At 44.9% G+C, this 11,615-nt stretch overlaps 3 protein-coding genes across 3 annotated transcripts; 2 read left to right on the top strand and 1 right to left on the bottom strand.

Moving 5' to 3' along the window:
* Positions 1 to 705: 705 nt before the first annotated feature.
* On the top strand, positions 706 to 3,459 carry LOC132793636 (cysteine-rich protein 2-binding protein). Its single transcript, XM_060803683.1, has 5 exons — positions 706 to 1,170; positions 1,235 to 1,386; positions 1,474 to 1,660; positions 1,722 to 2,986; positions 3,057 to 3,459. Exons 1-5 carry the CDS (start codon positions 773 to 775, stop codon positions 3,410 to 3,412), a joined length of 2,358 nt encoding a protein of 785 aa, XP_060659666.1. The 5' UTR covers positions 706 to 772; the 3' UTR covers positions 3,413 to 3,459.
* Positions 3,460 to 3,465: 6 nt separating this feature from the next.
* Positions 3,466 to 6,331, bottom strand: LOC132793554 (probable ATP-dependent RNA helicase DDX23). The gene is made up of 2 exons (XM_060803566.1): positions 5,905 to 6,331; positions 3,466 to 5,847 (listed from the first exon to the last, which is right to left on the bottom strand). Exons 1-2 carry the CDS (start codon positions 6,117 to 6,119, stop codon positions 3,546 to 3,548), a joined length of 2,517 nt encoding a protein of 838 aa, XP_060659549.1. The 5' UTR covers positions 6,120 to 6,331; the 3' UTR covers positions 3,466 to 3,545.
* A 229-nt stretch (positions 6,332 to 6,560) lies between these two features.
* Positions 6,561 to 11,615, top strand: LOC132793469 (solute carrier family 12 member 9). The gene is made up of 8 exons (XM_060803446.1): positions 6,561 to 7,145; positions 7,219 to 7,353; positions 7,410 to 7,756; positions 8,648 to 9,532; positions 9,593 to 9,975; positions 10,038 to 10,229; positions 10,293 to 10,472; positions 10,531 to 11,615. The coding sequence occupies exons 1-8, from the start codon at positions 6,887 to 6,889 to the stop codon at positions 10,970 to 10,972; spliced, it is 2,823 nt and encodes a 940-aa protein (XP_060659429.1). The 5' UTR covers positions 6,561 to 6,886; the 3' UTR covers positions 10,973 to 11,615.

Below are 11,615 nucleotides of genomic sequence, written 5' to 3'. Positions count from 1 at the left end.
AATTTGTACTCCAGTGCTCTCACGTTGGGAAATGTGAAGTCCATGCAGCGCTTGAGAAACTTCATTCTGACACGGTCCAGTTTCAATTCCCGGATGTTTTCACTAGCGCTGCTTAGAAAAATGTTGAACATTTCGTGCATCTCTAAAAATAGTTCTGTGCTCATTGTATCTATATGAAAGCATTGCTCAAGCTTCCAGTTTTCGATAACACATTTGTTTAAACGCTTTGAAATGCCTTTAGTGGCTATATATAACAATATTTGATCGCTGAGTTCTAGGTACTTGATTATTATCAACCAACAATAGTCGTTTAATTCCTCTGCAGACATCCTGAAGTATTTAATTAATAAATATATTTCAAAAAAAAACTGCAATTTAAAATAAAAGTGTTATTTCCGTCCACGGAACCTTGGGTTGAAAAGGAGATTACGGCTATTTTTATTGGTTACCTCAGTGAATTCAACTAACTCCGCGTAATTTGATCTACATTACTTGCAGCTGTTTAAATACTAAATCAGGTCGCGGGATATTAGGAAATTGTCAAAATGTTTTCTGTAGTGTAACCAGCTGAAACTAAAATTGGTTAGAATATTGAATAGCACGGTGGTTGTTTGGTATAAATGTGCTGTAAATACCAAAAGTTCTTATCGATAATTTAAAAAGCAGCGAAATCATCGATGTATCGATAACCGGATTGTGCTGTCTATCATTGTTTTGCCCACCTTTTAGCTATTAGCTATCAACAAGTTTGTTTACATGTTTTGAGCGTCGAATGCAAAAAAATCGCGTTGTTTATGGAGAAATGGATGCCACGTGTAGTTACTGCCAGAATGCCATTGAGGATGACAACTATCTGGAGTGCAAGAAATGCGAGCAACCTGTGCACATAAAATGCTTGCCACATGCGAGTACACCAGGTGACTTGCTTGGTGATGTCTTCTTCGATTTCACGTGCATCCAATGCGTGCGCATGGAATACACAGGTGGCAAAGAGGCGCCCAAGGAACGCTTTGTGCGTCAACGCATCCCTTGGGTGCTGGTATTGACGCTAACTCTCTACAATTTGTCCATCAAGTCAAAAGGTTTGAGCCATCACGGGTTCTTTCATTGGCGAACGCACATTATTAGTTTTGTGGACAAAAACTGGAACTACATATTTGAACCACGTGTGTGAGTGCGGGCAATAAACAAATGCTTGATATTGATTATTATGATAAAGCATCTTACGTTACAGTCGCCGTCGCAAGCAATGGACTGGCTCCGTCTCTGGGGCACTTTCGCACAACAGTCCACAATACTTTCTATCGGGCATAAATGTTTGCATGGAGCACGGCTGGTGGAAACTAGCCACTCCCAATCTAACTCCACGCAGAGCTCGAGCTGAGTGTAAGTAGTAGCAAAAGCCATAACCATAGTTTGCATGCTATTTTTTGCAAGCGATATTTAACTCTTATCAACGTTCAATCTTTTTAGTTGAGCAGCGAACAAGGGAGCGTCAACAGTTGCGCACAGATCGCCGCCTGCCGCCGATGGATGAAAACAGTTGTGGCAGCGATTTGTCTGTGACGGATCATCATAGCGATGGCCAAACAACAAGCCTGACGCCTGAGTCATCGGCTGAGCGATTGCAGCCCCCCAGCGAGGGTTGTGCGCGAGCCATGTGAGCGTAAAATTTATTAATTATATTTGTATGAAATCAACTAATTCTCTATCAACTGCAGTCCCTACATGGGTCGTCTGCCCAAGTTTCAGACCACAGCAGCACCTGAAGTGAAAGTGGAGACACCGATGCAACAGACGCCGCAAGATATTGCAGAGGAATTGTCACCAAATCAACAACTTAGCAGCGTGCAAGCGAGTCTCATGGATTTCCTGGCCGAAAGTTTGGGTGGGGATGATATGAGTTTGTTCATGCAGCCACCATTAATTGGTTCCAGTGGCAAAGGAGATTTCTTTATGAACGAAGCGCTACTTGAGGCTCCGAGCCACACTTCGAGTTTGTTCGATTTAGAGCCTAACTTTAGTTTGCCGCCTGTAGAAAACGAAGTGGCTCAAGTGAAAGAAGAAGCCATGACAATGCCACCACCGCTGCCGCCACAACTAAAAGTCGAGCAGCCGGACGAACTCAAATCACGAACGAGCAGCGATGAAATCGAAGAGGAAGTCATGGAACCTGAGCCACAAACCGAGGAAAACGACAGCTATCAGCCACGTATTGTTCAAGTTACCAATTACCAGGCCCAACAACAGCAACAGCAAGCACCGCAAATCAAGCAGGAGCAAGAGGAGGCTATTGAGGAGCCGGATGACAAGGAACTAGAACCACAGGAGACTAACAGCTTAGAGCACTGCAAACCCAGCGGATTCATTAGACAGACACGTCGCAATTGGCCCTGGCTGCAAGAGACTGAAACGGATCGCGATGGGCCGTTGGAGTTGTCACAACAACTTACATTGATCAGCGTCTATGAGGAGCAACAACTGCATCAACAGCTGCATAAAATCTTTGCGCTAGAGCAGCACTGTCACATTGAGATACCCGCCTATGTACGTCGCTTCTATCGCAAGCTTTGTGTGCGCAAATGGAAGCGGGAACACAATCGAACCATCTTCAATCTGGATGAACACATTGATCCTGTTGCGCGTGCTCGCTTACAACTGGGCAAACAACAGGCACAGATACTAGATCGCTATCAGCTGCTGGAGCAAGGTAATCCCGACATCCGAAGCTCCTTCTATGCTCGCATTGTGGGCAACTCGGAGTACGAACTCTTCGAGTCGCCGTACACAAAGCGTGTGCTGCATCCGTTCATCTATCGCAGCCAGAAGATTGCTCCACCCTGGCTGCGACTGATGTGCGAGCTGCAGCATCGCGTCAACAAAACCCACCCCAGCAGAGCCACTATCGACTTCTGCTATGTGCGGCCGCAGCATATTCCAGCAGTCAATGCGCTTCTCCAGAACGTCTTCTGGCCGGGCATCGATGGTAAGTTTAATATGCGTTAGTCTTCTCATTATACAATATAATTTTCTAATAAACATGCTTTATTTTCTAGTGAGTGAATGCCTTAGCTATCCGGACTACAGCGTGGTGGCGCTCTACAAGAAGCTGGTAATTGGCTGCGGCTTCCTTGTGCCCGATGTGGGCTACAACGAAGCCTACATCTCCTTCATGGCGGTTCGTCACAATTGGCAACGCAGCGGCATTGCTAGCTTGATGCTCTACCATCTTATACAGACATGCATGTCCAAGGATATAACTCTTCATGTGTCCGCCAGTAATTCAGCTGTCATGCTGTACCAGAAGTTTGGCTTCAAAATCGAAGAGGTTATACTGGACTTTTATGACAAATATTTGTCCAACGACTCCAAGCAAAGTCGCAATGCCTTCTTCTTACGCCTGATGCGTTGAATTTAGTAGCACAGCCTAGATGAGTTTCTAACTATTAGTGTGTAGTTTCTTAATTCTATAAATGTAATATTTTTTGTAATTTATTTTGTGTTGGGTTTTATTGAGAGAATTTGCATGCAATTATTTCTGTCTCTTAAGCAAATATTTTCTCCTCTCGTCGCTTTTTAGTGACCACCGTGCCGGGCTTATGCTGCGCCTCCGGATGATTCATGAGCTCGGGCGGGCAAACGGACACAGGACTTGCAGTGACGCACTGCTTCAGATCGTAGAACAAACTGCTGTCGTCCTTGGTCACAAAGGAAATGGCCACACCCGTTTTGCCCGCACGTCCTGTACGGCCAATACGATGCGTATAATCTTCAATGGATTTAGCCATGTCGTAATTGATGACCAGCGAGACATCCTTGATGTCAATACCACGTCCAGCCACATCAGTGGCCACCAAAATATCCTTGGCACCGGATTTGAGGGCTGCCAGCGCATATTCACGCTGCTCCTGGCCTTTGCCACCGTGCAATGTGCAGGAATTGTAGCCAAGCTTCTCCAGACCCTTGGCCAGCACATCGGCGCCCTTCTTTTGATTGACAAAGATGATGACGGGCGGTTCGATGCCAGCCGACAGAATCTGCATGAGCTTCTTGCGTTTGTCGTTCTCGCCCATCATGTACACGATCTGGTTGGTGCGCTCCGTTGGCTTGCCCACGGATCCGATGTATACCGTAGCCGGGCGACGCAAATAGGAGCGTGCCAAACGCTCCACAGCTGGAGGCATCGTTGCCGTGAACATCACGGTTTGTCTGTACTTCTTCTTAGAGTAAAAGTTCTCCATCAGCTTCTTCTCATCCTCTGCCTCCTCTGTATCCGGTTTTAGATTGGACACTGGCATATATTCAAGAATCTTTTGCACATCCGGCTCGAAACCCATGTCAATCATACGATCTGCCTCGTCAAGCACAATGTAGGTGCACTGATTCAACACCAGATAGCGATTCTCCAGCACATCGATGAGACGACCAGGAGTCGCGATGACAATCTCGCAACCCAGTCGCAATCGGAATCCCTGTTCCTCCCTGGACAAGCCGCCCACAACGACCACGGTGCGTATGCCCAGAGGCTGACCGAATTTTGTCGTTTCCTCCTCGATCTGTTGCGCCAACTCGCGTGTGGGTGCCATGATGATGGCATAGGGGCCTTGGTCCACATCTTCGAGACGTTCGATTTTGGGGAGCGACTGAATCCATGACAGCAGCGGTATAAGAAAAGCGAGCGTTTTACCAGAACCCGTTTCGGCGACGCCAATAATGTCACGATTCTGCAGACCAATGGGAATGGCCTGACGCTGAATGGGCGTCGGTTCCTTGTAGCCCACGGTGTCGATGATATCGATAATCTCGGCGGGGAAGCCAGACTCATTCCAGCTGCGTATGGGATTGGGAATTTTGCCACCCTTAATTGTAATGTTGTAATCCTCGCGGAAGATACGCCAATCGCGTTCGGTCATCTCGTCGTTGTCCTTTTCGGACCAGTGACGATCGTCCCACTTTTGTTTGTCTTCCTTGCGCTTCATCTTCTTGAGACGCACCTTCTCCTGCTCCTTTTCTGCCTCAGTGCGTCTCTTCTCCAGCAAATCGCCATAGAATTTACTCTGTGTGCGCTTCTGTTCCTTGATATCAATGCCGGCCACATTGCCACGGCCAAAGAACTGCACATGATGACGCTCCTTGTACAGATTGTTGTAATCAATGGAGGTGTCCTCACCCGCATCCCAGTCAAAGACGAATTTGCGATCATTGAGGCGACGAACGCGACGCTTCTTCTTGACAATGCCCAAATAACGTTCACGTATTGCTTCCAGCTCCTTCTCCTTGTCCTTGTGCGTCAAATCCTCGTTGCGTTTGCTGTCGCGATCACGTTCACGATCCCCACCGCCTCCACGTTCTCCTCGATCACCACCGCGTTCACGACGCTCCGACTTTGTGGTCTGGGGCGGCGGCATGGCAGCTGGCGGCGGTGCCGATGCGGTGGCAATAGCGCCAATTGTCTTGCTGCTACCACTGTTGGCTGCCTGCATCTGTTCGCGGGCCGCATCTTGAGCGGCACGCATTCGTTCGACTTCTTCCTGACGGCGTTTTAAGGCCTCCGCAGCACGCTGCTCCTTGGTGAGGAACACAGGTTTGCTTCGCGCCTGTTCCTCACGTTTCTTCTTGTCCAGCAGTTCCTCCAGCGACAGCGGCTCCTTCTTGATCTTGCCATCGCTCTCATCCACTTGCTCATCTTCTGGTTTAATTACGCTGGCTGTCGGCTCGCTCTTTGTGGTCGTCTCTAACTTAGTCTTCTTATCCGGTTCTCCATTGCGTGCTGCACGCTCTCGCGAGCGTTCACGAACTGGACGCTGACGCTCCGGCGAGCGTCCAACTCGTCTAGTGCGATCCTCTCTAGAAATAAAACTTGTTAATAACAGAACTCTCTTTCAATTCAATATGTTAGCTTACCTTGAGCGCGAGCGTCGTTGGCGTCGGTCCTTCTCGCGATTGTCAAATTGTCTATCGCGCTGCTCCCGCTCCCGTTCCCTTTGCCTATCTCTGTCCCGGTTGCGTTCCCGCTCTCGCTCCCGTTCACGCTCGCGGTCCCTATCGTTGGCAGCAACGTTACGCTCATCCCGATAACGTTCGCGTGATCGCGAACGCCTCTTTTTATCATTTACCATTTCTTATTTTCCACTATAAATTCCAATTTTCTTTGCACTGCTAAACGTTTTGGTAGCGAAAACAAAACAGCTGCAATGAAATCAGTGATGAGCAAATTGCGGCATGAATAAATCCAGTGACTGACTCCCGTGATGCTGCTGAGCGGCAACTAAAATGTACTCGCAAAGTTAATTTAATATAAAAAGCATCAAGTAAAATGCGTTAAATAAGTGTAATAAAAGCATTTTAACAAATGTCAAACGTTTTATTTGTCATATTATGTTATTCGCGATTAAATATCGTTACTGCAGCTAACAGCACTTATTCAATTTCTAAGGCACTGTGTGACCGTTGCGATATACTAGCATTTGGTATACAATAATTGCCAGCAACATTGAGTGTGACCAAAAAATACTAGCCGTAGCAATAGCATTTGTGCTTTTTTAGTATCTGTTTGTCAGCTGTGCATGTTGTTGTTGGAGCCACTGGCCCTTCGGGGGACGGTGGGGCACTCTCATCATCAGTTCAAAGCGATTTCTCTGCAACAACAGAAGAGAACTGCGACGCAGCCAACAGCGCTAGCGCTAGCGACAAGTGACGCGCTCAAGCAGAGATAAATAATAAGCACATCAAGAAAAAGCATCAAACGCAAACAAAAGAATAAAAAGAGCGACAAAAGCAATTCCTGTGATTTGCAACAATTTGTGGGCGTCATTATTTGTGATTGTGTGTGTGTGTGTGTGGGACTTATTATTATTAGCAGCAGAGTAACGGAACAGCTGCTGCGATGAGCATCAGCACCGACCAGGAGACGGCACCCATTGCAGCGCCTCGCAATGGCGGCGCAGCAAATGTGTTGCGCAGCTTTGGTTCCCTCTTTGGCGGAAGCGAAAGCACTAGACCAATGACGCCGCAGTCCAGTGATGGCTATGTGGAGTTTGGCATGCAGGATCCAGAGCGCAATGGACGCACCTTAGGGACCTTTGCTGGTGTCTTTAGTCCCGTCGCCTTGTCCATGTTTAGCGCCTTAGTCTTCATACGTGTCGGTGAGTTGTGCAATGACGTCACTTGCCACTTGTTGTTGCTGTGTTTATCCAACTTTTTTCATTTTCCAATTAGGTTACGTTGTGGGCAATGCGGGCTTGTATGTAACGCTACTACAGTTCCTCATCGCCTATGCTATACTGCTGTTTACGGTGGCCTCCGTTTGTGCCATTTCCACTAATGGCGCCATCGAAGGCGGAGGTGTCTACTGTAAGTATTAAAAGTAATTATGAAAACAAAACTTAATACATTTTTATCTTTTTTAGTCATGATCAGTCGCACATTGGGCTTGGAGTTTGGCGGCTCAATTGGCACTCTATTCTTTTTTGCCAATGTTGTGGGCTGTGCCATGGCCATTGCTGGTTGCACTGAGGGCCTAATAGACAATTTTGGCAAGGGCGGACAGTTCGTCTTAAATTCTGATTCATATCTGCCGGATAGCGATTGGTATCGCTTTCTCTATAGCAGTATAATCAACACCTCCATGTTGCTCGTCTGTTTGGTAGGCGCCGCCCTCTTTGCCAAGACGTCAGTGCTTATTTTGGGAGTCGTGACCATTTGCCTGTTTGCTACTTATATCAGCTTTCTTTCGGTTGGCCCCACCGATGACACGGTAAGCATAACCTAATCAATCATCAAAACTAATCCCTTGTCAAGTTTATCATTGAAAGGGAGACTAGTCCTTAACTTATTCACTATTGCAACGCTTGGTCAATAGTTGTTTAGTAACGAGTTACTAAGGCTTCAAAAATGTAGGGCTTATAATTATGCGTGGTTGTCTAGAGAATGTTGCAGAACTTTTATCTGCGAGCATGAACTAGATATTGCTAATATCTTAAGCTTAGTACGATAACAGTTTATGCGAATGGTCATTTTTGTTTTATGTTTTGCAATAAGACGCCTACAAAACTATTTCAATTTTGTAGTTAATATTATATAGAAAATTCTAATTATTTTACTTCATATTAAAGTTTATTTATTTATTACTATGAATTCAAGAAAATTGTTAAACCGAATTTGAATATGAATTTCAAATTATAAATATTTAGAGAATTGAAAATGAGGGTTTGTTATTTTTCAAAGAATTAATCCTGCTGATTCTAGTTGTTGGCAGTATTTGAGGATGAATCTGGTATTTAGCTGCTGCCCACATAAATCGCCGGTTTGCTTGGGGATCCCGATTAGCAACTATCGACCGATAAGCAAATTAATGGGGCAGACCTTGAGTCAGCAATGTTTACATATACTCTTATTTGAAGATATGAAGTTTTAACTGTTTTTTTTATAAAACATTTCTCCTGTATTATTTCTTAGAACCTTTCTAAGTAGTTCTTTTTTTTGGTTCGTGTGCATGTGAATCATTTGGTCTTTTGGTTCGCTGATAAGAGTCTCAAACAAACCCCTACATTTTCACATTTATATCGCAATAGTTATCAACTAAGTGCAATAATCGGCAGCGCATTAAAATTATCAACAAATTCTTGTATTTTACCCTATTCAACAGATTTCCGTGCCCTTAACAAACACTTTGCTAAATGGAACGAAATTTCTTCCCTACACTGGACTCAGCGCAACGACATTGAAAAATAATCTGGGATCGAATTATACACAGGATTATACTTCGAACAACAAGCCCGTGGACTTCTCAACAACATTCGGAGTACTCTTCTCGGGTGTTACGGGAATTATGGCTGGCGCGAATATGTCGGGCGAATTGAAGAATCCCTCGAAGAGCATTCCATGGGGCACTTTGTCTGCTGTTTGCTTCACATTCGTCTCGTACATCATTCTCTCGTTCCTCATGAGCTGCACCACACCCGCTGAGACGATGCAGAATAATTATCTGTTCCTGATGCCCATCAATCTGTGGCCACCATTCACCGCCATTGGCATTATGACGGCCACCTTTTCCACGGGTCTCAGCAATCTCATTGGCTCCAGTCGCATTCTGGAAGCACTTAGCAAGGATCAGGTCTTTGGATCGCTGCTCAATTTTGTGCTGCGCGGCACCTGGAAGGGCAATCCCATTTGTGCTGTCTTAGTTAGTTGGATACTCGTTGAATGTGTGCTATTGATTGGCTCATTCAACATCATTGCTCAGATCAATTCGGTGCTGTTTATGCTCTCCTATTTGGCCACGAATCTCGCTTGCTTGGGCATTGAGTTAACGGGTGCTCCCAATTTCCGTCCGCTCTTCAAATACTTTACGTGGCACACGTGTTTGATCGGTCTGCTGGGAACAGTGATCATGATGTTTGTCATCAATCCCATTTATGCTTCGTTGTGCATCATTCTCTGTCTGATCTTGGTCATAGCGCTGCATCTGTTTTCACCAGCCACACAGGCAGCCCAATGGGGCTCTATTTCCCAGGCGCTAATGTTCCATCAAGTGAGTAAATTGGCATTTACAATTCAATTTAATTACTCTTAATACGAATTCTCTTTATAGGTGCGCAAGTATTTGCTTATGTTGGATCCACGCAAGGATCACGTAAAGTTCTGGCGTCCACAAATTCTGCTATTGGTGTCGTCGCCACGTTCCTGCTGTCCCCTCGTGGACTTTGTCAATGATCTCAAGAAGAGTGGCCTTTACATTATTGGCCACGTCAAGCTGGGCGACTTTAAGGGCGTTGAGGATGCCGTAGAGAATCAGCAGTGGTGGCAATTCCTAGATCATATGCGTGTAAAAGCCTTCACCGAGGTCACCATCAGTCGCAGCATTCGCGAAGGCGTGCAGCATTTGATACGCTTATCTGGCATTGGCGCCATGAAACCAAACACCATTATACTGGGCTTCTATGACAATGAAGCGCCCAAGGATTTCTTCCAGAAGTGAGTTCACTAAAAGTACACTGAAGTCGTGTAATTTATTCATTTCATGAATTCTTTTTTAGTGGCTCATCTCCCTATAAAACTGATGACTTCAACGAGGGTGATATACAAAACTTTCCCATACGTCGCGATGGTCAGCCAAAGCATTTTGAGGTGCAGGAATATGTGGAAATCCTTTGTGATACCCTACGCATGAAGAAGAACCTGTGCTTGTGTCGCAATTTCCAGCGGCTGGACAAAAACTTCATAACCATGTAAGGAAACTAAAGAAAAAACTGAAAAATTCAATTCTAAACACAACATTTGCAACATTACAGAAGCAAACACGTAAAATACATCGATGTGTGGCCCATTAATGTATTCAATCCCACAACTGGCGATCCTTTTGACATGGTCTCGCTTTTCATGATGCAATTGGCTGTCATCATGCTGGCCAAATGGAAGCACTTGCGTGTGCGCATCTTTCTCTGCGAGGCAAGCGAAGAACGCAGTATGGGGTAAGTCTTGTCTTTCATTTGATTACAATTCTTATTAAATTATATTAATTTGCTTCAGCACTTTTGAAACGAATGCTCATCACATGGACGTGTCTCCCAAGCTGAAGCTGGAGCAATCGCTGAAAGAGCTGCGTATCAATGCGGACATTGTGGAGATACAGGAATGGTGTCGCGATACGGAATTCACGCAACATAGTCGGGTGCTTAAGCAGTTTACGGGCCAGGCTGATGAGGCATTGCTGGACGATGGCGATGAGATTGCCGAGGACAAGTTCAATCGCTCGCTGTTGTATATGCAGCGGGTTAATCAGATAATACGGGATCGCTCCGATCAAACGGCCTTATCATTTATTTATTTGGCTGCGCCGCCAAATCCAACTTTGCCCGATTTCAATGATCGCAGCGCCAGTTACGTGGAGCTGCTAACCGAACTGACGGCTGAGCTGCCGCCAACGATTCTGGTGCACGGTGTTAGTACAGTGACCTCGACAACGCTTTAAGCGTGGCACAGTGATAGCAAAAAGAAACAGAAACAGAAACATATACATTCAAATGGAGGTTAACGATTTACAGACCGCATAAAACCAAATTAAACTAGTTGTCTCTCCCACTCTCTATCTACCCTCCCTTACTGTATACATAAATACTTATTTTAATCATTGTGTTTAAACTCATTATGTATTTTTTAACACTCCGACAACTGCACGACTCTCTAACCCCTCTATCTCTAATATCATTAAAAGATTTGTACTAATTATCATATCAGCAATATCGCAACTTATTTAATACTATTTAACACCATGCGGACCATGCAAAAACAACAAATTCTATTTATATACTATATATTTGCTTTGGTGCTCGCAGTAAAAAATTCAACGATTTGTGTGATTTGTGAAATGAAAAAAAAACAGAAAAGAAAGTATTAGAGAAATCAGTTGATTTTAGTAGCATTCATTTAGTTCTTAAACAACGGACAATTCACAGTTGTAAAAGCCTATTGCATATTGATGCAACTGTGAATAGACATTACACTATTTTATTATGTATAACTTATAACACAAGCTGTATCGAGTGTAAGCAACTCTTTCCAATAATAACAATAATAAACACACTTAGAGATTGTATTGTCTAAATGTAGCTCAA

This window comes from Drosophila nasuta, chromosome 2L, assembly GCF_023558535.2.
Source record: "Drosophila nasuta strain 15112-1781.00 chromosome 2L, ASM2355853v1, whole genome shotgun sequence".
NCBI lineage: Eukaryota > Metazoa > Arthropoda > Insecta > Diptera > Drosophilidae > Drosophila > Drosophila nasuta.
This window is presented reverse-complemented; position numbering and strand designations above follow the sequence as displayed.

Coding starts and splice junctions, on each gene's coding strand:
- LOC132793636 (XM_060803683.1), top strand. CDS start 773: ATGCAAAAAAATCGCGTTGTTTATGGAGAAATGGATGCCACGTGTAGT. Junction 1,171..1,234: donor TACATATTTGAACCACGTGT/GTGAGTGCGGGC, acceptor CTTACGTTACAG/TCGCCGTCGCAAGCAATGGA. Junction 1,387..1,473: donor ACGCAGAGCTCGAGCTGAGT/GTAAGTAGTAGC, acceptor CAATCTTTTTAG/TTGAGCAGCGAACAAGGGAG.
- LOC132793554 (XM_060803566.1), bottom strand. CDS start 6,119: ATGGTAAATGATAAAAAGAGGCGTTCGCGATCACGCGAACGTTATCGG. Junction 5,848..5,904: donor CAACGACGCTCGCGCTCAAG/GTAAGCTAACAT, acceptor TTTTATTTCTAG/AGAGGATCGCACTAGACGAG.
- LOC132793469 (XM_060803446.1), top strand. CDS start 6,887: ATGAGCATCAGCACCGACCAGGAGACGGCACCCATTGCAGCGCCTCGC. Junction 9,533..9,592: donor AGGCGCTAATGTTCCATCAA/GTGAGTAAATTG, acceptor TTCTCTTTATAG/GTGCGCAAGTATTTGCTTAT. Junction 9,976..10,037: donor CCCAAGGATTTCTTCCAGAA/GTGAGTTCACTA, acceptor ATTCTTTTTTAG/TGGCTCATCTCCCTATAAAA.